Source organism: Strix aluco, chromosome 22, assembly GCF_031877795.1.
Source record: "Strix aluco isolate bStrAlu1 chromosome 22, bStrAlu1.hap1, whole genome shotgun sequence".
Lineage (NCBI taxonomy): Eukaryota > Metazoa > Chordata > Aves > Strigiformes > Strigidae > Strix > Strix aluco.
This window is the reverse complement of record NC_133952.1, coordinates 5,489,246-5,512,743: the sequence shown is the minus strand read 5'-3', so window position 1 is coordinate 5,512,743 and position 23,498 is coordinate 5,489,246. Positions and strand designations below refer to the sequence as shown.

Genomic DNA, 23,498 nt, shown 5'->3' with positions numbered 1-23,498 from the left:
GGGATTATAGAAACCTCTAAGGGATCTGAGTGCCCGCTTTGCATACCAAGCCCAGAGCATGTTACCTGCTCACATACAGCTCAGGCAGCCGTGGGGGGCTGTGGGGAGGGCGTAACACAAGCTGGAGGGCTAAAATGCTCTAGTTCGCGCTCTGTCATGCAGCTCTTGCTGAGGTCTCATTTACCTTGTGCGGGCTAACACACTGATTTACTTTGCGGGACCTTGAAAGACCACAATAATGAACTTTTCCTGGCCCTGTGTTTCTTAGTGATGCAACAAGCATTCAGGCTCCCAGCTCCCATTTAGCTCCTGACTTCCCACTGCAATTAATTAGGAGTCTGCATTCTTTGTTGGGTCTGAGTTTAATAGTGCTGAAAGGGATTGCAAATTGCTCTTAAACTGCCTACCAACTACAGATAGGGTTTGGAGGGACCCTTTTTTTTAGGAGGTGGCTCACTTAACCCCTGCCCTGGATTAGGGATGACTCTGAGCCCCACCTGAAGCCAGGGAGCTGCTCTCCACTGACTTGGGTCATGGTGGGTGTGGATTCTCTGTAAAGTAACTCCTTAAAGACAGTCACCAAGAGGGACTGATGAAACTTTGAGCAATTCCCGTCCAAATCTCTGTTCTTTAAGAGACCTGTTGTCTCTCCCAGGTCCTTTTTATTTTGCCAGTGTCAGGTACTTGCAGCTAAGTCTGGTTCCCTCTCTACCACCTCGATGTTTCACCACATCCCCTGCCCTGTCTCTTTTGGCATTTACAAAGGGGTCTGTGCAGCGTTTCAAAAAAATTCACGTCTTGATCTCTTCTTCATGCCTTGGGAGCTGGCTCCCACAGGGGCTGGCTGCTCCAGAGGCTTTCCCAGCCCTCTTCACTCTCCACCACCCCTTCCCTCCCTCTCTCTGCATCCACCGTATCCTCCTGGCACAGCACCGGGAACGTGGATGTGTGTCTATGGAGAGGTGAAGTTAGGCACCGTGTTTGCATTTAGTTGCCCTGACAACATGTCTGGCTTCATAGGGAGTTTTCCAAGGGCCACAGCCAGCCTGCAGGGACCTGATGGTGATGAGCTATTACTCTTCACTCTCCCTTTTGCGTCTTTCCACTCGGTTTTCTTCACAACCTGTGGGGAGATTGATGGCGGGATTGTGATGTAGATGTTAGCAGTTCTGCTTGATTTATAGAGTTACTTAGGCTGAGTGAGGCCACTTAGGCTCGTCTGGATAGTAAACCTTTTAACTGGACTAAATAAATAAATAAATAAGTAAGGCAAGGAGAAGAAACTGGATCAGAAAAGCCGATCCTCTTGTCTTTATATTATCTGAAAGAAAGACTCTGAAGACAGAAGGCTCCCAGGGAGCAGCCTCGCTCAGCCTGGGGAGCGGCGAGACCCTGCTCGCTGCATTAGGCTGGAGCTCTGAGAGCAGGTTTTCACGCGACCGAGGAGGAAACTGTTGAAATGTCTCATCAAAGATCCTGCATTGACAGATGAACTAGAAAGTTGGCTGCAGGACACAAGGGACTTTTGAGCTTCCAGCTGTCCTGAATCAGTGCTTTTCCTCTGCTGTTACTTGAATTGCAGTAGCACCTAAAGTTGCCAACAAGATACCGGGCCCACTAAGCTAGGCAAGAAATCTTTGCCCAGATGGCTGACCCTCTGAAGAGACCCAGCAGGTCAAGGGCAGAAGGGGAGTCTGTGTGATATTATCTGCCCAAAGACAAGGAGAAGGTCAGTAGCAGAGCAGGGAGCAGAACCAGAGTTCCTGACTCCTGTTACTCCCTTTTTTCCCTCTTCTTTCCACTCTGCTCCTTTTGTTAATTCTGGAAGTTCCCTATGTTACTTGTATGCAGAACGGGGGGCTAATTTCTTGTCCTCTGGAGGTTCAGGGTTCAGGGTATGTGAACGCAGAGCAGGGGAAGGGCAGAGGCAAGGAGCTTTGTCTCAGCACTCGGGGTGAGCAGCAGAGCCTTAGTGGCTCTCGGAGTAAGGAGGCTGGGGGCAGACAAGATCAAAGCACATTTAGGATCATTTTTGAGATCTGCTCAGGAAAAGGTTCAGACGTGCGTTACTAAAGAGCTGTGAAGAAGGATTAGTCCTGTCCTTGCTCGCAGTTGAACCACTTTCCCCACCAGCTGTGCCAAATGCCTGTGAAGAGCTGGTCGAGCGGCAGCAAGGCAGGTCAGCGGCAGGTGAGAAGGCAGTGTCACAGAGGAGACCGGCACGGTGCGAGGGAGCGGGGCCGCTGTGGAGGCTGTTGCAGTTCAGCCGTGCAGGGGAGAAGTGCCCCAATTGGGGCTGAGCTGGGGTGGGGTGAGGAGGACGGGGTCCACACAGGCTGTGGCGGTGCAGGTGAGGACGTCTCTGCGGTGGGAGAGGGCCGATGCGGCAGCCGAGCAGGCAGCGCAGTGCTGAGTGTTAGCAGGTGTCCGTCCTGCTCTGCTGCCTGCCAGCCCAGCTCTGCTCTCCGACAGGGACTCTGCGGACTCTGGAGGACTTTGAGTTGCAGCCCATTGCACCATTGCAGCAGGAGCGGCTGTGCCTGGGCTGTGCTAGGGCCAGCTCACTCGTAGTGTGAGGTCTGTGCTGCCTTTCTCTCCCTGGCCAGTGATATATGGCATAAATTAGGCCTCTGAAGGGGGATACTGCATCCTTAAGAAGAAATATGTCCTCATTTTTCTTAAACACCGTTTGCACTGAGTGAAATGTTTAGAAGGGACGCTGAGGGATAACTTTATTTCTTACTAGGGAGTTCAGAGCCGTTCAGTTAAACCCATAAAACACTGGGAGTAGGGAAGCTGACAGCCTGCCCGTGCATTAGAAAAGCCATTACTCATCTAGGGGAAATTCACCCCATGCTGGAGCCTTGCGTTACCAATGGGGTGGTCCAGGGGAGGACACAGGATCATCTCCCTTGGCCATCTAAGGGGTCAGTAGGATGCTCAGAGTGGAGAAGAGTCAGTTAGTAACAATCCAGCACAGTGACAGAGTGCTGATACGGAGATCTCAAAGCACCGAGTACACATGGCTGGGTTCAGCCCGATGGGTGGGTGATCATCCCTGTTCCTCCTCCTCTGCATGGGGAAGCTAAGGCACAAAAAGCTGGGGAGACGGATGGTTACACCATGGTTGGAAACCAGGCTGGAAGCCAGCACTCCTGGCTTTTAACTCCCAGCTTAAATCACTAAAACCAAATTCCCTTCCAGAGCAAGGAACGAAGGTCAGGAGCCCTGACCCCCTGCTCTGTTTCTGCCGCAAGGCCGTGGTCCCAGGGTGGAGTCGGGAGTCCTGGCTCCACCCTCACTGCTCCGATGTTCAGCCCGTTCTTCCCAATGGGATTTAGAAAATCCTCTGGAAGACGAAGGCAGGGTCTTGTAGGTGGTAGTAATGGGAATTCCTGTCTGGGATGGTGGTTGGTGGTGTGGTGGGCTGCGTTACAGGTGTGGCTGGGTGGGCTTCTGCTCTGGCACAGGCACCTCGCCGGTGCAGGCTGCCGTCATTCCCCAGCGGCTGGTTGTCTGAGGGGACATGGCCACAGGCGCCCAGCGTCATGGCAGACAAGGCTTCGGCCACCAAGAGGGTGGTGACTTTCTATTTGATATTTTATTTTGGAGGCTTGACACCAAAAGATTTAATATTTGTTTGAAATGAGAAACAGTTCTCAAATGAATTTGGAGAGCCTGGGAATTAATGTCAGCCCCCCCCTCCCCTCCCTAAACACCCCTCCTCCTCGTCAGCTCAGCCCCCCCCTTTCAATTTCTGAAGCCTGCTGATTTGAATATTTATAAATATCAGTAAATTATTTATTGTAGCAATCTGCTGTGCCATTTCACCAATCGCCGTTAACACTTTAGGGCTCGCTTTTCAGGAGGACGTGACTGGAGAAAGCGGGCACCAGGGGGCTGGGAGCATGCCCCAGGGAGGGGGCTCCTGTGCCAGGGCAGAGCCTCGTGGCTGTGATGCCAGGAGATTTTGCCTCTGCGTGTGGCACAAGAAGGGTTGGGGGTGTTTGCAGGAGAGGATGGGGACCCTCTGTGCCCAGGGGGGACACTGGGAGAGGACACGGCTGGAAAGGGAGGCTTGTGTTAACGGGGGAGGGCAGCGCAGAGGATTGCCGGACAGGATGGGCTGTTTGCTGCAGCACCCTCACAGGCTTTGCCCTGCGCTGTGCAGGGATCTCACTCTGGCTTAGAGCTCAGCACTAACCATCTTTGCTTGTAGTTTCTGTTCCCTCAAGGAGGAAAATTCCTCTCGGTTTCTCCTGTCCCATTCCTTCTCTCTATAATTACACTTGTGCACTGAAAATACACACCATTCAGAGATGATGTGGCTGTTTTCTGTTTGGGGAAAGGGGGGTCTCCCCATGTTCATGAGCTGTTCTCCTATAGAAACCCTGTCAGCAGCAGCAGAGCAGTCGAGTGGCAGGGTGGGAAACAGGAGCAGCCCAGCTGGCCAGCAGCCCCAGTGCCAGGAGCAGCATCTCCAGAGCCCCATCATTTCCCCCTCCTCCCAGGATCTCCTGTCTTTCACTGCCCAGTGCTGGTTTCTGTACGCTGCCCCTCACTGTCACCAGAAAATTACAGCTTAACTCTGCAGCTGAGAAGGTCGAGCAAAAGGAAGCAGGACAGGCTTGCTGAAGGGAACTGGTACTGGTCTCTGTCCTCTGGGCCAGGGTTGCACCAGGCTCTGGGAGCTGGGAATAGGGAGAAAAGTGGCCTCTTGTGTGGCTGGAGATGCCAGTGTGGCAGTCAGGAGAAGGTCAAGCAGTGCTGACTGCAGGCAGACTGCACTCTGACAAGTGCTGGCCATGGGGACCAGAGCAGAGTCCTCAGCTTTTCCTCCGCAGTTTAGGGATGGGGTGGGTGGGGAGAGCCCTCACAGCTATGGGAAAGCAGGGAGTGTAGCTGGCAGCGCTTTGGTAAGGACACCCTGGCTGCTCACTTCGTTTCTCCTCCCACGTCTTTGATTCTCCTTCTCCTCCCTGCCCAGCGCTGAGCTGGAGCCTGTCAGGTCTGACTTTCGCACCGAGGGCTTTCCCCGGCTTCATGCAGACGCGCACAGGCGGGATCCATGCTTGCAGGGCAGAGGAGGTTGTTAAAGAGCCTTTGTGAACTCCCCAAGGTCAGCCAGAAGAGACAGCATCCACTAATCCAAGGTCATTTCCTGGGCTAAAAGCAATAAAATGTTTTATTGATAAACTGAAGAGGGGAAAATACACACACTAAATCCACTCTCACACACTGTGGGCCATGCCTGGGCTGTTGCTGCCTTTGCCCTGGCCCTGCCTGGGATAATGCACGAGTCGTTGTGCTGGAGGGGAAATGTTTTCTGAAAGGGGCCGAGTGTTTGTCTGCCTTCCCTGCCTCCTCCTGGCGTGTGGCTGGACATCACTAGGGCATGTTCCCCATGCCCCAGCGGCCTTCTGCTGTGAAGGTTTGGCTCTGTCTTAGGGACTGCAGCTCAAGTGTGAAGAGGCTCTGGCATGTAGCATCCTCATCCCCCACCCCAGCGAGCTGTGCTGCCCTCCCTATTTGGGGCTCCTGGGCAGACTGGAGTCTCTCCAGTCAAGCTTGCACCACAGTGGTTAAAAAAGAAAAGGACTGTGCAGCATGTTGGCCCTCCTTCCCTCCCCCTCCCCGCCCCAAATAATGCCGTTAATAATTAATCGAATGAGAGCTTGCAGCTCCTGGAAAGCTGGCACTGGGACCTCCCTCTTGAACGGAGCTGCTCAGCTGGGCTTAAAACTCTTCAATAGGAATATGAAAGCTCCATCTGTTCGATGTACCCGGCCCTCTGAAGTGACAGCACGCCGTCCCTCCCCAACCAGCACCCCTCTCCCCACAGCACAGGCCCTCCTGCCCCTCCTCCCCTGCCCTTCCTCAGCCCCTGCCCCATCCAGCGGGGTCCCCCCTGCACCCCCAGCTCTTCCCATACCACTAAGCTCCTGCCACACAGCCAGGGCCCCTTCTCCTCCCCCCATGCCAGCTGGTTCATCCAGCTCCCACATGCCCCTTTTTCACAGCCAGGTCCCTTTCTCTCCTCTACCAGGGTCCCTTTCTCCCCTCTGCCAGGGCACATTTCTTCATTGTCCCCAGGAAAAAGCCAGGCTTTGGCTCTGTTTTCCTTTCCCTGCAAAGCCAGACTTTCTCTTTGCACCGCGGTTTGCCCCTCGCTTGGGCTGCTCTATTTCTGTCCAGGCTGCAAAGCCCTCGGTTCCCACACACGGTGCCCCCCGCAACCCCTCTTCTCCCTGGGGGGAGGCAGAACTAAGCCATGCCCACCTTGGCAGCACCCCACTGTGCAGTTTATGGGTGAGAAAGTGCTGCTTTGGGGACTGCATGGAGGGTTTTGGGGCTACACGCAGGGTGCTGGCAGCACATGGGGACCAGGGGAAGGAGGGGCGGTGGGGGCAGCAACCTGGGCTTGTTGGCAGCAAGTTCAAGGGGTGAGAAGGCAGCAAAAAGGCTAGGTGAGTTTTGTCCTCCTCCTTGCCAGGCCTGGTTGTGGCAAGCCGTACCTTTTCTTCAAAGGGAGGTTTGCTCTCAAGATGCCACGGGGCTGGGTGCAGAGTGGAGGGAGCTGGTGTCTCCTTGCAGGGTGTGGGGAGGGGGCAAGCGGAGTAAACTCCCGGTGGCATTGTTTTCAGAGGAAGTGCTCAGTGTAAATAGAGCATGTGGGAGAGTTTGTACTGGGCAGAGATGAAAAGTCCGTGTGACAAGCTCAGGTTATAAACGGCTTCCTCAGATTGATGTGAAATCAAAACATTTCTATTTAGACGAAGAAAACGAAAGGGGATGTTTACTTAGCCTGGAATCTTTAAACAGTGTGATGGAGACGCAGGGTGATTTGGGGTGGGGAGCTTGGCCTGGGGGGGGGGAGCCTCTGCCTGGCTTTGGGGGTCTCTCCCTGCCTGGCAATCCCGACCTTGGTCAGATACGAGGGTGCCTCATTCAGCAGCTCAATTCCTCTCCCTCTGCCTCTCCCTCTGCCTGAGTGAATGAAACATGGATGTTCTGGTCCCCTCCAGGCTGATGGCCATCTCCAGCATTTCTTTATAAGAAGGGTTTCCCTTCTACTTTTGAAATTAAGAGGGGAACAGAAACGTTGATGTAGGTAATGTCCCTCCTGTTCCATAGACATGGAAATAAGGCAATGAAAAGATAAAATGATGTGTCTGGGCTTGTGGAGAGTTGGTTGCAAGGCTGGCAGAAGCAGCTGGGAGTTCTGATTTCCTGCAGCCATACGTGCATAGGTGGGATGGAGATACAGAAGAGCCTTGGTACTACAGGGCAAATCCCATCTCAGGAAGGTCTCTGGGAGGGTTGGTGTTATAGACCAGGGAAGAGGTATGTTTTCAGAACTTGCTTTATTTTTAACTTAAACTTTAGGAAAAGATTCTCAAAATGTTAAAGGCTGGCATTGCTGTGCTCAGAAAAATCCCAAACACAAGGAGAAGGGACAGGACAGATGCAGAAGGGAAGGGCAGGAGGTGGGGGGCAGAAGCTGGGGAGGTGGAGGGGCAAAGCCAGGGTGTGTGAGATGGAAGGAGGCAGGAACAGGAATGGAAGACAAGTTGCAGGCTCCCGGGAGTTGCTGCGTACGCGGCAAGTGCAGCCTCGGGAACGTCTGTTCCTCTCTTCCTTTGAATAAATATTTATATATTCATTTGCTGGCTGGTGCACGCTCTTGGCTGCTCACCTCCAGACCAGAATAATGGGACCTGCCCTCACTGCAGAAAGGGGGAGGGCAGCAGGGATTTGGGCTGCTGCGTGTCTGCCTCCCAGTCATTTCCAGCTGCGAGCGGTGCTGATCTCACCAGTTAGGCAGGGCTGGGTATGGTGAGAACGTGGATGGGGAATCACCAGGCAGCGTTCAGGAGAGCAGCGCTGGTGATTCAGTGCTGACCCAGTGCCCCGGCCCTGGGCAGGCACCGCAGCGCGCGGGAGGCACCGTCCTCACCACCTGCAGCCGTCGAGGCTCCGCTGGCCTTTCGCCCGAGCATACAGGCGTGAGCTGTAGGTGTCCTGGCCAGGCTCCAGTTGGAGCTCACAGCAGCCTCCTGAGATTCCCTCTGTGGTACCAGTTGCGCACAGGATCGGCCTTCACTTTCTGCCCTAAATAGAGTGGGAATGTGATGGGAAGGGAAGGTGCCAGCACACAGAGACTTCTGCAGCTTCATGGGCGTCTGCCTGTGCCCATCTGTATGCGTGAGGACTGTGTGTGTGTGTTGGGGGAATGTGTGAAAGGGAAATGCGTGGGGAAATGTACAGGAATGTATTTTGGGGAGATGGGACTTTTTAACCCCTACGTGTATGACTACGTTTACGGAGCGTGCCAGCGCATACACACAGCTCTTGAACAGCTATAATTTCTAGATGGGGAGGTATGTGTTTGGGGGCAACGTGTGCTTTCCCTTCATGAAAGCATGATTGCACGTAGGTGTTAGTGCCGGGGGGGGGGGGGGGGGGGGCGGTGTGCATTTGGAAAGTGGAGGAGTGCATTTTGCCTCCCTTTGTGTGGGGGGCTGATGTATTTGTCGGGGGGTTATTTTTCTTGCAGTCCTTGACAGGGAAGCGTGTCTGAAGCTGTCAGGAGTTTACGCTAAGCAGCCACTCTCTGGCTCTTGGACAGCAGGTCTAAAGTTTCAGTCTGTTTGTATTGGGCTGTCATGTTATGGGATTAGGGGCTGTCACAATGGCTTCTGGATGCATTGTAGGGGGTCTGATTAATCTCACTGTGCTTCTGTGGAGCAGCACCTCTGTGCTGGTGACAGGGAGGTGTGGGCTGAGCTGCCACGAAGGACTCCTGTGCAGTGGAGGAACCCGTTCTCACCATTCGAGGGCTGCTTGTGTTTGCTCTCCATGTGATGGGCCCCTCCTTCACATAAAGCACGACAGAAAGTCCAAGAGCACATTTTGGAGGGAACTCCAGCCACGTCCCCATGGTAACTCCAGTGACGTGTGTGTCCAGCAAGTGTTTTACTGGGTGCTCTTCCAGAGCCCTGGGACACAGAGCGGGGTCTGCCTCGGCACTGCACGCTGGGGGAAGAGCCAGGCTGTGTGTACGTGTCTTGCCTTGGGACCTTTAACCCTTCGTAGACTGGGTGTCTCTCAGAGATATTATAAATAAAGAGGGAAATTAGACAAAGCAGCTGCTTTAGAATCAGTTTTTTGCTTTTATTTGCGATTGAATCTTGTTAATTGTTGGTGCAATAATTATGCAAGTGCCTCTGATAGGGACCATTTAGTTCAAGATTCTCCGTGACCTTGAAGTTAAGACCTTACCTTCTTCCTTTCTCCCCCCACTTTCTCTTACCCCTCCTTTACTAGCTGTCATATATGAATAAACTACATTAAAATAACAAACCCACACTAATTAGCTGATTGTGCTGGGAAGTGTGAGAGCAGAATTTTCTGTGTGTGCGAGAGTGAGCAGGCAAAAAGGCCTGATCAACTGATACCAACCCAAGGCGATTTTCTCCCCTACGACTGCCAGGGGAGTCTGGTGCTCCAGTGCACGCACATGCCAGGGCTCCTGCCCTCTGTACTGGTTCTTTCTGGTGCATACTGGTTCTCTTCTCTGAGACTATGTGTAAACCCTATCAAGTGAATTAATTCCTCACCGTCCCTAGGGCTAGGCTTGGGAAGCTGTTCTCCCTGCTACAGGTGCTTGCATGCAGTTATGAGCTGGTGTGGTTTTGGCAGCCAACACATCTGGGATGGAGCTGGGGACCTAAAAGCAGGTGGTGCTGCAGTCTGAAGGAGAGAGCAAGTCAGGCTTTTAACAGACTTCATACCCTGCCTGAGTCAGGAGCAAAGGCTGGTCTGTACCGTGTTCACTTGCATGAGATGTTTGGGGGCTGTTGAGCCCAGCATAAATACGTGCTTCTTTCTTGAGGCCAGTGGCATCCTTTGGTACCAGCAGGTTCAGAGCGTGCCTCTCACCAGGCTCTCCTGGCTGGGCTTCCACTCAGAGCTCAGGAAACAGATGGCAGTCCCACCTTTCCAAGGATGACCCTGGACATGCCTGAAGGCCTGTTCGGTTGGGACCAGCCATTTGCTGCTTGGGTTCAAGTTGTCTGATCCCACTAATGCCCTTCCTTGCTTCTTTCCCCTCTCTTTTTCCAGCTGAAAGAACTATATGCACTGACGCAGCCTCAGGAAAACCCACAATGGCTGCCAAGCGCAAAGGCGGCCTGAAGCTAAATGCCATCTGTGCCAAGCTGAGCCGTCAGGTCGTCTTCGACCACGGGGGAGCCGAACAGGCGCGAGCAGACAAGGGGCCGCAGCGGGAGAGCAGCAACAAGGACCTGCCTCAGCCTGGGACCAAGGAGCTGGGGACAGAGTTTTCAGATGGACTCAGCCGTGTGCAGAAGATTGAGGAGGACAAAAGGAGGGAGGTGATTGAGAAGTGGGTGAACGGGGAATACAACGAGGAGCCCTTGCTGGGGCGAGTGGAGGGCAAGGAATGTAAGGGCGCTGAGAGCGCGGAGGTGCCCCCCGAAGGGGTTTACATGGTGCAGCCCAAGGGCTGCAGTGACGAGGAAGATAACGGGGACGAGGCGGATGCTCTGAGGGGCTCGCAAGATGGCAACTTCTTGGATGACAGGGATTCAGACGGGCCGGCCTCAAAGGACGATGCCTACCGGTCCTCCAGTGGCGAGACAGGCTCCAAGCTGGGCGGAGGAACCACCTCAGGTAAGCCCTCTCCTCGATCCCCCTCCCCACACAGGGCGACTTCACGGTCATGTTTTCTGTGGGACAGACAAAGCTGTTGCTGTGTGTCCATGCCAGATCCTGTCTGCACCTGGCAGCCAAGGAGGAGGGTGAAAGCCCTAGTCCCCTTGCCTGGCATTTTGCTCTTGGGACTGTGCTGAGTTTGCCTCTGCTTCAGCCTCCCCTTCCCGAGAGGGCTGTTTGTTGGGGTGGATGTGGCTGGATGGCTCTTCCCAGACCGTAGATCCCTTGGTGGGGTAGATCTGCCCCCCGTAGACTACTTCACACCATTCCCATGGAGATAGCAGTGGTGTGTGCTGGTTTCCTAGTCATGTATTTCCACACGAGGGGGAAAGAAAGCAGAGAGTGCCCTTGTGGCAAATCCCAGGTGGGTTCTGCAGCGTATTAACACGCACGCAGGCTGCCCCTTCCCCCGGCCTTCACGTACCCCTGCGAAAGCTCCGGGGGGGGCAGAGGCCGAGGGGGACTCTGGGCAGCCCGAGGCTGAGGGTGGCTCTGGGAAGAGGCATCAGGGAGGGGGTGCCCCTGCGGCCTTCCCCTGGGGCCGGGGCCCGGGCCTTCACCCCGCCCGGCCACACCTGGGGAGGCGGGAGCCGGGCCGGGCCCGCCCCAGGCCGGGCGAAGGCTCTGGAAGGAGGGAGCGGCCGCCGCGGCGGGAGGCAGGAGGTAGGCGATGGCGGCTTTTTCCGGGGGAAGGGGCGGGAGGGGACCCCGCGGGGGGAGGCTGAGCCGTGCTGGGGTGGCTGCAAGTCCTGTGGGGGACCCCACCGAGTCACAGCTGCTCGGGCTACCTGTCTTCATCACTTATCTGCTGCTGGCCTACCAGTACCCCTTCCTGGGTGTCAAACAAGAGCCATCCATTGCCTTCCCTTTGTGCTGCTGTGTGTTCCCTCAGCCCGGCCAGGGGGGCTGGGGGGCTACCGCCCGCCGTGGTCTTGCCTCCTTCACAAGGCAGGTGTGGGAGCCCGTCCTCTGGCGCTGCAGCGCACCCTGAGTCTGGGCTCGAGCTGGTGAAGCTGCTGGTTCCAAACCTGTATGTCCCCCACCACTTGAGTTTGATGTTTTCCCCCAGGCTGTGTGTGCATTTCTTGTTTTCAGATAGCTTCTACCTTATTTTTGCGGTTCCTTCAGAAGCTGAATTCAGTAAGAGATGTTGGGGAAAGCCCTAGATGAATTTCTTTCTCGCTTCCTGATACCCAGGTTCCCCCCCGATTGATTTTGGGGGGTGTATGAGTACTAAGTGTTGGAAAAAGCTTCGGGTAAATTGAATTCTCTCCATTAGGGCAGAGCAGCTCCCTCCCCCGATTTGTCACTCAGCTGGGTTGAATCTGTAATTGAAAGATCTCCCCTTAATCTACTCCACCTGCATGCACCCCTCCCCTGATCTCAGCACTTTGTGAATCCATCAAACTTTCCTCCTTTTGTGTGCGCGCATGTTTTCCTCCTCCTGTTAATAATGCAGCCGAAACTCATCTCCGTCTGTCCGTTCCCCTTCTGGAGAGGCACATTCTCTAGTCTTCACGAGTTCAGTGGCAGCGCACATAATTATGCATATAAGATATAAACAGAGCTGTTTAATTATCCTTCGCCACATCAGTGACAGAGTAATTAACAAACATTGCAAGATCAATGAGGAAAAGTGTGACCTTCAGTTTCCTTTGATAGGAAAGCCCTTGTCGTTTCCAGACACAAGGTGATTGTGCCTGGACTCTGTTTTTAGTTTGTTTTAATTTCCCCCCCCCCCCATTTGCAGATTTTATTTGCTACGAAAACTAAAAGGAGGGGAACTTAAATGTAAAAAATATGTTACCAAACAGGGCAAAATGAAAAGAAACTGAGGTTTCTCTCTGGGGTAGGAGTTTTCAGTAAAATGCCTTTGTAGGGCTGTATTGTCAAAGGATTATGCAAAAATGTATAAGCATTCTGGGGGGCTGAAGACTCATTTATGTTTAAGGCAGGTAATGGCACATGCGGGGTCCAGTTTACATACGCAGCCACATGGGATTTGACTTGCAAACAGACGTGCTGCCAGGTCTCCAGCGTCTGTTTCAAGAACCCGGTTGTAATTGTGGTTTGCAATGTTTCCCTGGAAAGCACAAACTGAAACATCTCTTGCTTTGGAAAGGACAAAGTTCTTTTCCTCTTCTTTTTCTGTCAATGTTCCAGAAAATGGATTTTAAGCTGTTCATCACTGAGTCCTCTCAGACCTGGTGTTACTGGGTGCAAGTTAAGTTTATCCCTGTGAGATCTGGAACTGCCTATACTGAAAAGGAGGGTTTTTTTCCTGTGAGCTGAGGGGTAGCAAGAGGCAGTCAGATCAAAGGAGAGGAATTACAGCTCTGCCCTCCCAGTCAATGCAGCTTCGAGGGGGTCATTGCAGGAACCTGGTTTTGAAGGTTCTGAGCACCCATTGCTCGCTCTGAGGACATAGAGGATACAGAGCTGGCAGTGCTCAGCAGCGTTTAAAATTGAGCCTGTGCTTCTCTGATCAGCTGGAAACTTGGGTAAAAAGCAGGAGCCACGCAGAAAACCGGATCCTATGTCTAGCTGGGCTTTGTTGATCAGTGGGGAAAGTGATCCTAATTAAATGGGGCTGAGAAGGGTTCCTGTTTCCTGGAGTTTCACTTCAGGACTTCAGCTACTGCTCGTGTTTTCCACTAGCACCTCCTGTAGTCTAATGCCAAGTCCCTGCCACCTTTGTCTCCTTCCAGAGTCAGACAGCGAAGCTTGTTGTGCATCATGCAGGAGTTTGCAGAGACTTGGTCCATGCTATTCAATCCTCACGCTTTGAAACAAGCTGGGGAACATGCATGTATGGCATCCCTGCCTCTCTTTCTGAGCCACCCCTTGGAAACAAGGCACTAAGAGTCGGTGCTCAGTCTTCCCTTAGGTGCCGCCCTCTCTGGTACAGCTAGGAAAGATGTTCAGGAGTCACAAAGCTGGTGTCTGTCAGGAGGTGGGTGCCAGAAGCTGATCTGGACATGCAGATACGTTTCTTTATTCATTCACGCACCCTCTCCTGCCCACTGACTGACCCAGACTTCTCTACACACATTTATATATAGCATTTAGATTTCCCAGTACAGTCTCTGACAGAGATCCCTTTCCACAATCTCTCACTGACGCACACATACCCAGGGAGATTTTCCTATATGGTCTGTGTTCTTTACTCTGCCTGTTGCTTGCATAGTGGGCTAAAGTAGTCACCAGGAGCTTTCCCCTGTACAAGCTTTCAAAGTTCCTTCTTTTCTTAGCCTCTTGGCTAAGTCTGTTAGAGAGGGAATACTGGACCTGTTTTCAGCAAGGGGAGTTTTCTCTTCATAATTTCCTGGGGAGACTCCACTTGGGAGAACAGGCATGATGAGTGCCAGTTTCTTGCTCATTATTCTCTAGCCCCCAAGTCTACATGTTTTCCCTCCCAAGCAGAATAAAGGACAGAGCCCTGGCTGGGATGTCCCATCCCCCAGTATCCAGACCTTGCACTCCATTTGGGCTGTTTTGCTTTTCCTTCCATATATAGTGTGCTGCTGCAGGCTATTTTTAGCCCCTTTTTTGCTAGCTTCGGATCCTTTGTGATACGATAGCTGCTCTGAGACACACAGATCTCTGCTCTTTGGCAATGCCCACAAATGGAGAGCAGCGGCAAGGGGAGAGGGAGCCCTTTTATTATCACATAGAAAAGGAGAGAAAAATGCGGTGCAGGGGAGGGGAAGAAGACCCAGGGACAATGTTTCCTGTGGCTTCCAGGGCTGCACACTTCTCACAGGGTTTTGTTTCCGAACTGCTGTCCTGCTTCACTTTTGTCTGCAAGTGGGTATGAGGAGGGTTTTCTGTCAATTAGGTAGTAATAATTACTTCGTCACTGTTGTTTGAAAGCATATGTGAAATGAGTTGGCTGGGTCTCATACCATCTTTGTGGTGAGACAGATCCCTTCCATAAGGTGCCTCCACTAGAAGAGCCTCCAGCCTTCTGGTTAGGTGCCTGTGCAGATAAGGGAAGGTCGTCTCGGCTTTAGGGGATGTGTTGGTGGGCTCGTGCTGGGATGAGTGAAGGTGTGCTTGCTAGGGTAGTGGCAACTGGCAGGGTTTCATCTCAGATGTGGATGTGGAAAGGACTGAGCAGCACTGGCAAAGCTGCTGATCAGGGAGGGTATTGCTATCATCTGGAACCAAGTTTGAGCAAAGGAAAAGCAGAATGCAAGGTGTTTTGGGGGATGAGGGAATTAAATCCAGGGTAGTGAAACCTGAACTCAAGCTCAGACTTTGCAAAGCACAAAAAAAAGTCTGAAAACTCCCTCTTTCCTGTGGTTTTGGGTTTTGCAACTAATTGTTTGCACCAATTGAAGTCTAGCCACATGGGTACCAAAGATGCTTTCCAAGACCAGGTGTGCAGATGAGAGAAGTTTGAAAAGGAGCTGGTCTCAACAATATTTCATTTTCTCCAGTATTAGAAGAAAATACTAGGTTTCGCTGAATTTCCTCTCTGGATTTCTAATGTCAGTGGGGCTCGAACCGAGCTGGGATTTGTAAAACTGATTTGAGATGTGGGAGTGAAAAAGAGGGTCTCCTCCTTTTTTTCATGTGCTGCAGGTTAGGATAAAGAAGGAAAGGGATTGGCTGGCTTTCAGGGCAGCTGTTAAAGCTAGTAAAAATCACACTTAATTTCCTATCAGATCCTCTCTGTGGTATTCTTTCTCCCCTTGCAGTTTGGCACAGGCTGGCTAGAGTTTCTCTGTGCAGTCCTTGGAAGTCAGGGCGTTGTGAAGGAGGCTAGGGGATTGTTTTACAGGTCCAAAAAGAGAGGAAAAGCAGAACAGGGAAAGCAGATTTAACAGAAACAGAGAACTGTTAGATCCAGTAGGGATTTCATGGGTTTAATCCCTGTTGTTTGGTCATAGAGTTACACTGACGTGGAGGTGGAGAAGAGAGAAAAAGAGGTAAAAAGGAAAACTGCTTTAAAGCAAGATGAAATTCTTTAATATGTGTGTGTGTGAAGGATAAAGTTGATGGCTTTAGTAGGGTGTTGGAGGGGCCACAGGAGAGGGTCAAGTGGGGAAGCACAGATTAAATGATCCTACCTCTGAGGATGGAGTAACACAGCCGTTCCTTGTCATTTCCTTCTGACAAGTCTTGGTTTTGGACACTGTGGGGCATAATTCTGCATTTAACATGCTTTAAGATTAATGCTGACCCATGAAGTTGTGCTACAAAAACCTACAACCAGAGCCAGACACTGCAGGGGCATTGCCACCCATTCTGTAGCTAACAGGGTGTTTATTCTGAAGTCAGGCATCCCAAAATCCCATGCAGGATGCTGGGCCTAAGTGTCCAGAACTGGAAAGTCAGTTTGGGCTAAACCAGATCCCAGCACTTAGCAGGTGTGTCTTTGTCCTTCTGCTTGCAGGCTTCAGGCATGTTCTTTGCATTGCCTTTCTCACGTACCAGGTACACAGGCAGCTAGTGCAGCAGCTCTTCTGTTACATGAACACAGCTATACCGGGCAATATTGAAACAGGGATGTGACCTTCATGGTCTTGCACATTTTAGTGCCCGTTACAGGCAGTCTCTTCCTCCGTGGAAGTCCTGTGGAAACTGATTTGTGGAAGCTGATGGCTATTGAACTTCGACTTTGCTCATTGACTGGGTCTTGTGTGTGCGGAAACACTCTCATGTACGTGCATCGCTGTGTGTCTGGCATCATTGGCTGTCAGATCCCCCAAATCCTAGGGATCCGTTTTCATGCTTTGGATGTGCTGACCTGCTCTGTGGCTATGTCTTGGTGCCTTCCTTTTCCACTCTGTTTCAAGGCAGTGTTGGTTTGAGTGGGAGCCAGTGCCCAGAACCTCCATTCTGCTGCCAGTGTACCTGCCTGTGCTGGCTCCCTGTGAACGAGCGTGCTTGCCCATGAGAGCTAGAGTGAGTGATTGGAAAAGATGACGAGGGAGGTTTGAAGGACTCCTGCACACAGTAAATCTTTACTCTGCAGGAGAAAGCAAGAGGGAGAGGAGGAGGAGCGCTGTGTCAGACTGAAGCCTAAATGAGTCCAAGCTGGCACGTCAGAGCAATCTTTATTTCCTCCTTTACACTGATATTGGGTGACCTCCAGATGTGTGTTCTTCCCCTCCTGGTGGCCTGTGAAACTGCCTGAGGGAGTAGGGGAGGGAGGAAGGGAGGGAGAGACCCAGGGAAGGACAGCTTTTGCTCATTCTTCCTCCCTGTATTCATGCTCAGGTAGACTAACCCCTTCCTGCCCCTTCGCCAACCCACACTCCAGAGAACAGGCTTTCTCCCCCTCTCTGGAGCCCGCGTCAGGACAACAGCTCTTTCTGTCCTCAGTCCAAATCCTGATGGAGAGGAGGCTGTTCCTCTACCTATTTTGCACCTGCGTGGACTTTTCCATTTCCTGGTCTTATTGGAAGCTGCTCATGTCTGCTTAGGAGGCTGCCTGTAGGTTTCCACAGCCTTCGCTGAACTGTGGCCCATTTTCACGTGGAGGGTGGTAGCTCTCCAGTCATTGGGATGGAGAAGAAAGGGAGCAAGTTGGGTGAAAGAACTTCTACAAAATTGGCAGGGGAGGGGAGGACTGCAACAGCTATGGGGAACTATCCTGTCTTTGTCTTGCCTTCTCTTCCCCTCCTTCCCCCCTACTCCTCCCTGCCAAGCTTCTCATGCGTATAGCCTTTGCTGCTCTTCCCCCACCTTAATTCATCTTCACCTCTGCTGCTTTCCTTCTCTACTCTGCACTTTTCCATTCTGCCCTCCTCCTGCTCCACCCCATACATTGTCTTGCCCCGTCTCCCTTATCCATTTCACACGGTGCTGTCCTGCCTGCTCTCAGCCCTGCTGTTTACCACCACACATAGCATACCTCATGTTTTTGCCCCCCTTCCACATGCAGACACGCTGCTGTCTATCGTCTGTGCACCTCCTTCCATATACAAACACGCACAAGGACAGAACTCTAAAAACCTCGGCATATTGGCGTTGGTCTCACTTCCAGTAAAATTACTTTTTCTTCATATTAGGCCAAGGCAAGAGTGCAGAGACATTTATGAAACTTTGTTTAATGTACTGAAAAGCCATCGGCTAGAACATTTAGGAAATTGATTTTCCTGGCATTGATGAACTCTTTTTATTTTACCCCAGTATTAATTACTTTTTTTTTTAAAACAAATTAATTTAAGAGTCGTAAAACCTAACAAGTGAGCCAAACGTCAGTAGATCATGTTCCCCTCTCCCCTTACTCCCCCTCCCCGCTACTAGTGCTGGTATGGGAGGAGAAGGAAAATCAACGCCTTGCGTGACGCTCTCACTTTGGTTCTCTGTAGGGGAAGCTTCGTCGCTGCGAGATTATGCCGCCACCACCATGAATGAGTTCCTGGGTATGTTCGGCTATGATGATCAGAACATGCGGGATGAGCTGGCCCGCAAGATCAGCTTTGACAAGCTGAACGCTGCTACCTCAGAGGCCACTGCGACTGCTGCCTCTCTCCCTGGCGAAGACGCCATGAGCAAACGAGCCCGCTTCTCCAAGTATGAGGAGTACATCCGCAAACTGAAAGCTGGAGAGCAGCTCTCTTGGCCCATGCACTTGGCCAAATCTGAGGAGCTGGGCTCCAAGCTGGGCAAAGAAACTTCCTCGGTGCTGGCACAGCCCATTCGGGTGCCAGGTCCAGATGCCTCCATGGTGACGGAGACCAAAGCCACCATCCTGCCGCTGCCCTCTCCCAGCAGTTCCCAGATGCAGGGCCTGATGTCACGGGCCTCCAAATATGACTTCTTCATTCAGAAGCTGAAGACGGGTGAGAGCATCAGGCCACAAAATGGCAACACTTACAAGAAGGCCTCCAAGTATGACCTAGAAAACGTCAAGTACTTGCACCTTTTCAAGCCTGGAGAAGGAAGCCCAGATATGGGAGGAGCCATCGCCTTCAAGACAGGCAAGGTAGGCCGGCCTTCCAAGTATGATGTGAGGAACATTCAGAAGCTTACTCCAGTAAAAGCTCCAACACCCAGCCTGGCCCCTGCTCCCCTCGCCAGTACCCCCAGCAGCACTCCTGTGGCTGGGCCAGAGCAGTCCGTCTCATTGCCATTCAACACTCCTGAGTACCTGAAATCAACTTTCTCCAAGACAGACTCCATCACAACTGGAACAGTCTCTACAGTAAAGTAAGTGTCCTCCCACTTTTCTTATCTTTGTAGTAGTGAGGGATCATACCTAAAGTCTGTGTGTGGATCAGTGGGCAGTTCCCGTTTGTGTGGTGATAAATACGGCACTGTTTGTGTGATGCTTCTTTTTGCTCTATTGGGAGTGTCTGCTCCTCTGTTACACCTTACTTCTCTTTTTATCTTACACTAAGGATGTGGTCTGCCATCAGCAGTCACAGCCATGAATCTGGAGCCCACTAGCTTCTGGGTTCATATGTTAAAATGAAAGGTGAGGGAACGTGGTGCTGTCAGCACTCTAAGGTCAAGGTTGTAACTACTTTACTTTCTCCTCCTTCTGTCTGGTTCCCCAGGCATCCAGCTGTGTCTGTAGGACAACCTGATTCTTGCTTCCATTTAACTCAATGGCAAAACTCTGCTGACTTTCCTGTTAGCAAGATGGGGCTTTTTCTTTGTCCCAGAACTCAGAAGACATTTTGGTGCCTAATTCCCAACAATTTTCATAGGAGTTAGGCATATACATACTTCTGGGGGCCAGGCCTGTGTCTTCTCAATTTGCTTGTTCCTTACACAAATAGAGGTGATTCAATTACCCCTCAGACTGGGCAAACTCATTAGCCCAATTACCACTAATAACCTCCTACATATACATGGCTGGCAATCTCTGCAGTGCTGCCATTGACTGGAGATATCTGAAGACCTTGCCAAACCTTGGATTACTTTTTAATGTGGCTTCCAGAGGTGGTAGCTGTAGCAAAGCTACGTATGTATGTGAGGCTGCAAACAGGGAGGGACTTCTCTGCTTTCTTGTTATGGTTTGGATTTACTTGTTTCTCACTGTGGACCTGGGGCTTTTGTGAGCTATGAATCCCATGGGGTCATTTGTAGTAAGTCTAGGACCTCTGGCCTGCACTTCTGTGGCAAATGCCATCACACACACCCTGGTACTTTGCCCTCTGCTAAGGAGGAAGGCAGTTCTGTGTTTAATATGTGGACCTAGGAGGCCTTGGGCTGAATCCTCACTCGAGTGTTTTTTGCAGTCTCAGGCAAGTCTGCATCTCCCACTTTCTGTGTTTCCCCACCTGGAAGGCAGAGCTCACGATACATGTCTTCCACGTGAAACAGTCATTTCCCAGCTGCCTGCGGATTTGGGAGCTCTATGGTTAAGGTGTACGGGAAAGAGCAGAGGATTATTAACATTTGCATTTGGCCCCCGCTCAGGATGAACCCTGTGTGTGCTCCAGATGGCAGGCAGGGACTCCTATTACTGAAAAACACTGTGTTGTAAATATTCCTGTAGGCACAGTGCCTTGTTGTGATGGGTGACTTGGCCAGGGCCTCTGTGCCTGAAGAGTCTGCAGAACGCTCAGCTGCCTGGAGTTCAGTGGCCATCCTAGAGCTGTGCTTGGGGGGTTGTGAGCCTCTTCTTATCTGCTTTGGTGTTGCGCTGGGATCCCAGTTTGATTTCCTTTCTCTTGCTCATTTCCTGCCACTTGCAGATGTGGGTTTGCAGCACTCTGGTGATCTCTCCTCTAGCCACAGGGCTTCCTCAACTGGGGCATTGCGGTGGGGCTGCAACAGGAATGGGAGTGACCAGGGCCTTCAACCTGGCAGTTCCCAGCGTCCTGATCACACACTGGAGTACAGAAGGGGCTCCAGTCCCTTCTCCTTCAGGCTGCTTACTAGATACAGGCTTTATGATAAAAGAAAGCAGCCCATTAATTGTGCTGGTGGAGGAAGTGCTACCTGTGGTATCTGGGGCCTGGCTTTCCATTCAGTCCCCACTGGGACCAAGTAGCCTGTCAGGAATTACCCCTTACTCTCATACGTGGGTTTAAACTCTCTAACATCTAATGCTCTTAACCTGCGCTGAACTAATCTACCTATTTCAAGTGAACTCTGTGCGAAAGTATCCTTGTTTAAACCAGGCTACAGGGCTGTCAGGAGTAGGAGTGAAGGTTGGGTGTGGGCGAAACCGAGAAGGAAGACCGTGTATAGCCTGACTGGGATTGTGTTGGTATGCCACTATCTCTTAGGTAGGCTGGAGTCAGGCCCTGCATCTCTTTTTCCTCTTGCTGAACTCACTGAGGATGTAATTTCTGTCTGCTTCCTAGTGATATTAAGTAACCCAGGCTTATGTGACAGTTGGGTGCAGTTGGGTTGGTTTTCTCATTGATTAAAATACATAAATACCTTTGCTGCCCCATCTATCTATTGGAGTTGGGGTGTCTGTGAAAAATGAGGCAGTTAAAGCCCCATCTAGGGAGCTGTAGCCACGTTGTCAGTACCAGGTAGCAGTCCACCGTGCCTGCTGGCCTGGGAAACATGCAGTAGCTCATGGCGTGGCTGAAGCACAGAGACTCTTCTCCCACAGTTGAGCTTAGGGCAGACCTGTCTCGATGGCCCTTCCACCACTGCACGTAAGGGCAGTGCTGCAAGGTGCTCCAGGAAGGTGTTTCTTTTCATGTAGGCATCACTTGTGTATGGGTATTCAGTTTTTTCTGTGAAAACAGGTTTTCATGGTTGGTCTTCTCAGTGTCTGCAACAAACTGAACTGAGTCCTGCAAAGAGGGAACATGCAGGAGGGGTGGTAGTTGGACTCTGTAGTTCCCTAGGAAAAGAAGGTACAAGATTTGAAGGGTAAGGAGGAGGGAGGTTAAACCTATGGGTGTCTTTGCTGGGTACTCTTCCCTGGGCCCTCTCTCCTGATGTGTCAGTGGTGTGTGAGAGAAACAAGGAGCTTGACTGTGCCCTGTTCCTGCCTGCTAACCAGCTCTGCCCTGTGTGTTTCTCATTAGGAACGGATTACCCACTGACAAACCAGCTGTCAGCGAAGACGTAAATATTTACCAGAAGTATATTGCCAGGTAAGCAAAACTCTTGACTTTCTTTGGGAGAGGTCTGGAAGTATGAGGGTGGAGTGGTGGTGGGAGAGATGAGACCTTGTCCATCTGGATCAAGTGTTTAAACCAGCCATTGGCACTTCCATTTCCCTCTGGCATCAGTACTTGCTCTGTTCCCCTCCTTGAGAGAGCAGTAGCTGTGAGAGGTGTACAAGCATGCCAAGAGCATGCTTGGCTCCCCAGAGCTGTTAGACTTTGTGACAAATAGTGGAAAAATGTTTCACTGCAGAAGCCCAGAGTTTAAATGGGAGCGCTGTCTCTTGATTGTTGTTCTTTCTGTCCAATGATATGCTGTCTCCAGCCTTTTTCCCTTCCCATGTCCAGTGCCTGCAGGAGGCAAGCAGAGAACATCTCACCTCTGAGGATCTAGGCTGGAGGAATTCACAAGTGTCTTGAGTTTAGGCAGGTCTTGGCATCAATGTGAGTTTGTCCTAGAAAATTTTGCAGCTTATTTATATGAGAAACCCTCACTGAGTAAGGTGCAGACTAGGGCATCTTATCCCAACTGTGGGCAAGCTTGGGTCAGGAGTGAGCGATGCTGAGAGGGAGCCCAGGGCTGTTGTGGTTTGACAGTGAGTCTCACGAGAGCCAGAGGGACAGAGGAGATTATTGCATAACACCTGCCTGTTTTTTAGCTCACGGTGTAAAGGGTCCATCAGCCTTTGCCCTGGCCTGTTGGATCCTCCATCTGTACTGTGAGAAAGCTCGCTACGAAAGCCCCTTGTATACAGAAAGACACCAGTCGGGGAAGCCAGCAGACACTTCTCTCCAGAGATAAAACCGAAGGCTTTGTTCCCACCAGCACTTGGGCACTTATTAACAAGAGGGGAAGGAAATGATTACTGTGCTTTCCCACCTTACTGCAGTCTACAGAGTCTCCTTGTGGGAGGCAGTCAGCTGCTAGGAAGGTGCAAGGGAAGATCTTGGCACGTCAGCGGGGCAAAAGGGTGGAAACAGTGCTCTCCCTAGCTGGAGAGTGGAACAAGAAGCGATTTCCTTTCTTCCCTTTAGCCCAAATGCCTCATGTAGGAGAAGGGGGCAGAAGACCACCTGGGAAGGGAGGGCAGCTGCACCACCACATGCAGCTCCTCAAGCAGCCATGCCTCTAGTGCGTGTGGCAACTCACTGCCTCCTGGGAGAGTAGAGGAATGAAAGCAGGGGTTTGAGCCCATCTTTGTGTGGGACAGAAGGAGCAGCACCCTTTTATTGCTGAGATTGCAGGAATCGCAGAGGTTGCAGTGAGAGAGGAGATGCCACCCTTTCTCTCCCCAGTTCCCCTCTCAAGCAGAGAACTGTATCAACACTTCACCCACATCCACTCTTCGTAGCGCTCTGCAAGCCCCTTCCCCTGGGTCAGGCAGGTATCTGAGGGAGGCTTGTGAGATAGCTAAGGGACACCACATCCTGCCTAAAAAGCTCCGCAAGCCGCCCGTTGGCAGCACAGCCACTTCCCTTCAATTTACACACAATTTTAAAAACAGTTTAAAGCCTTAAAATCAACGGGGGGGGGGGGGGGGGGCGGGGGGAGAGAGACACGACACTCTATGTCTGTACTGCATAATTAGCTTAATGAGTTTGCCAAAGCCACTGCCAAAAGCTGCCCAGGGATAATCCATTCTCTCACACAACAAAACAAAACCTCTTACTTAGCTAGTTTGGGTTGGGTTGTTTTTCCCCCCCTCCATATATTTATAA

The 23,498-nt window shown here is 51.7% G+C and overlaps 1 protein-coding gene across 10 annotated transcripts in view; it reads left to right on the top strand.

The window, feature by feature from the left end:
- The window catches only part of CASZ1 (castor zinc finger 1), a 207,066-nt gene that overhangs the window by 148,011 nt on the left and 35,557 nt on the right, over positions 1-23,498 (top strand). For all 10 annotated transcript variants that reach the window (XM_074848245.1, XM_074848241.1, XM_074848242.1 and 7 more), the window contains 3 exons: positions 10,126-10,695; positions 18,063-18,903; positions 21,699-21,767. In XM_074848245.1, coding sequence (XP_074704346.1) covers positions 10,170-10,695; positions 18,063-18,903; positions 21,699-21,767 — 1,436 coding nt within the window. In that variant the 5' untranslated portion in view covers positions 10,126-10,169. The remainder of the gene's footprint in view (positions 1-10,125; positions 10,696-18,062; positions 18,904-21,698; positions 21,768-23,498) is intronic.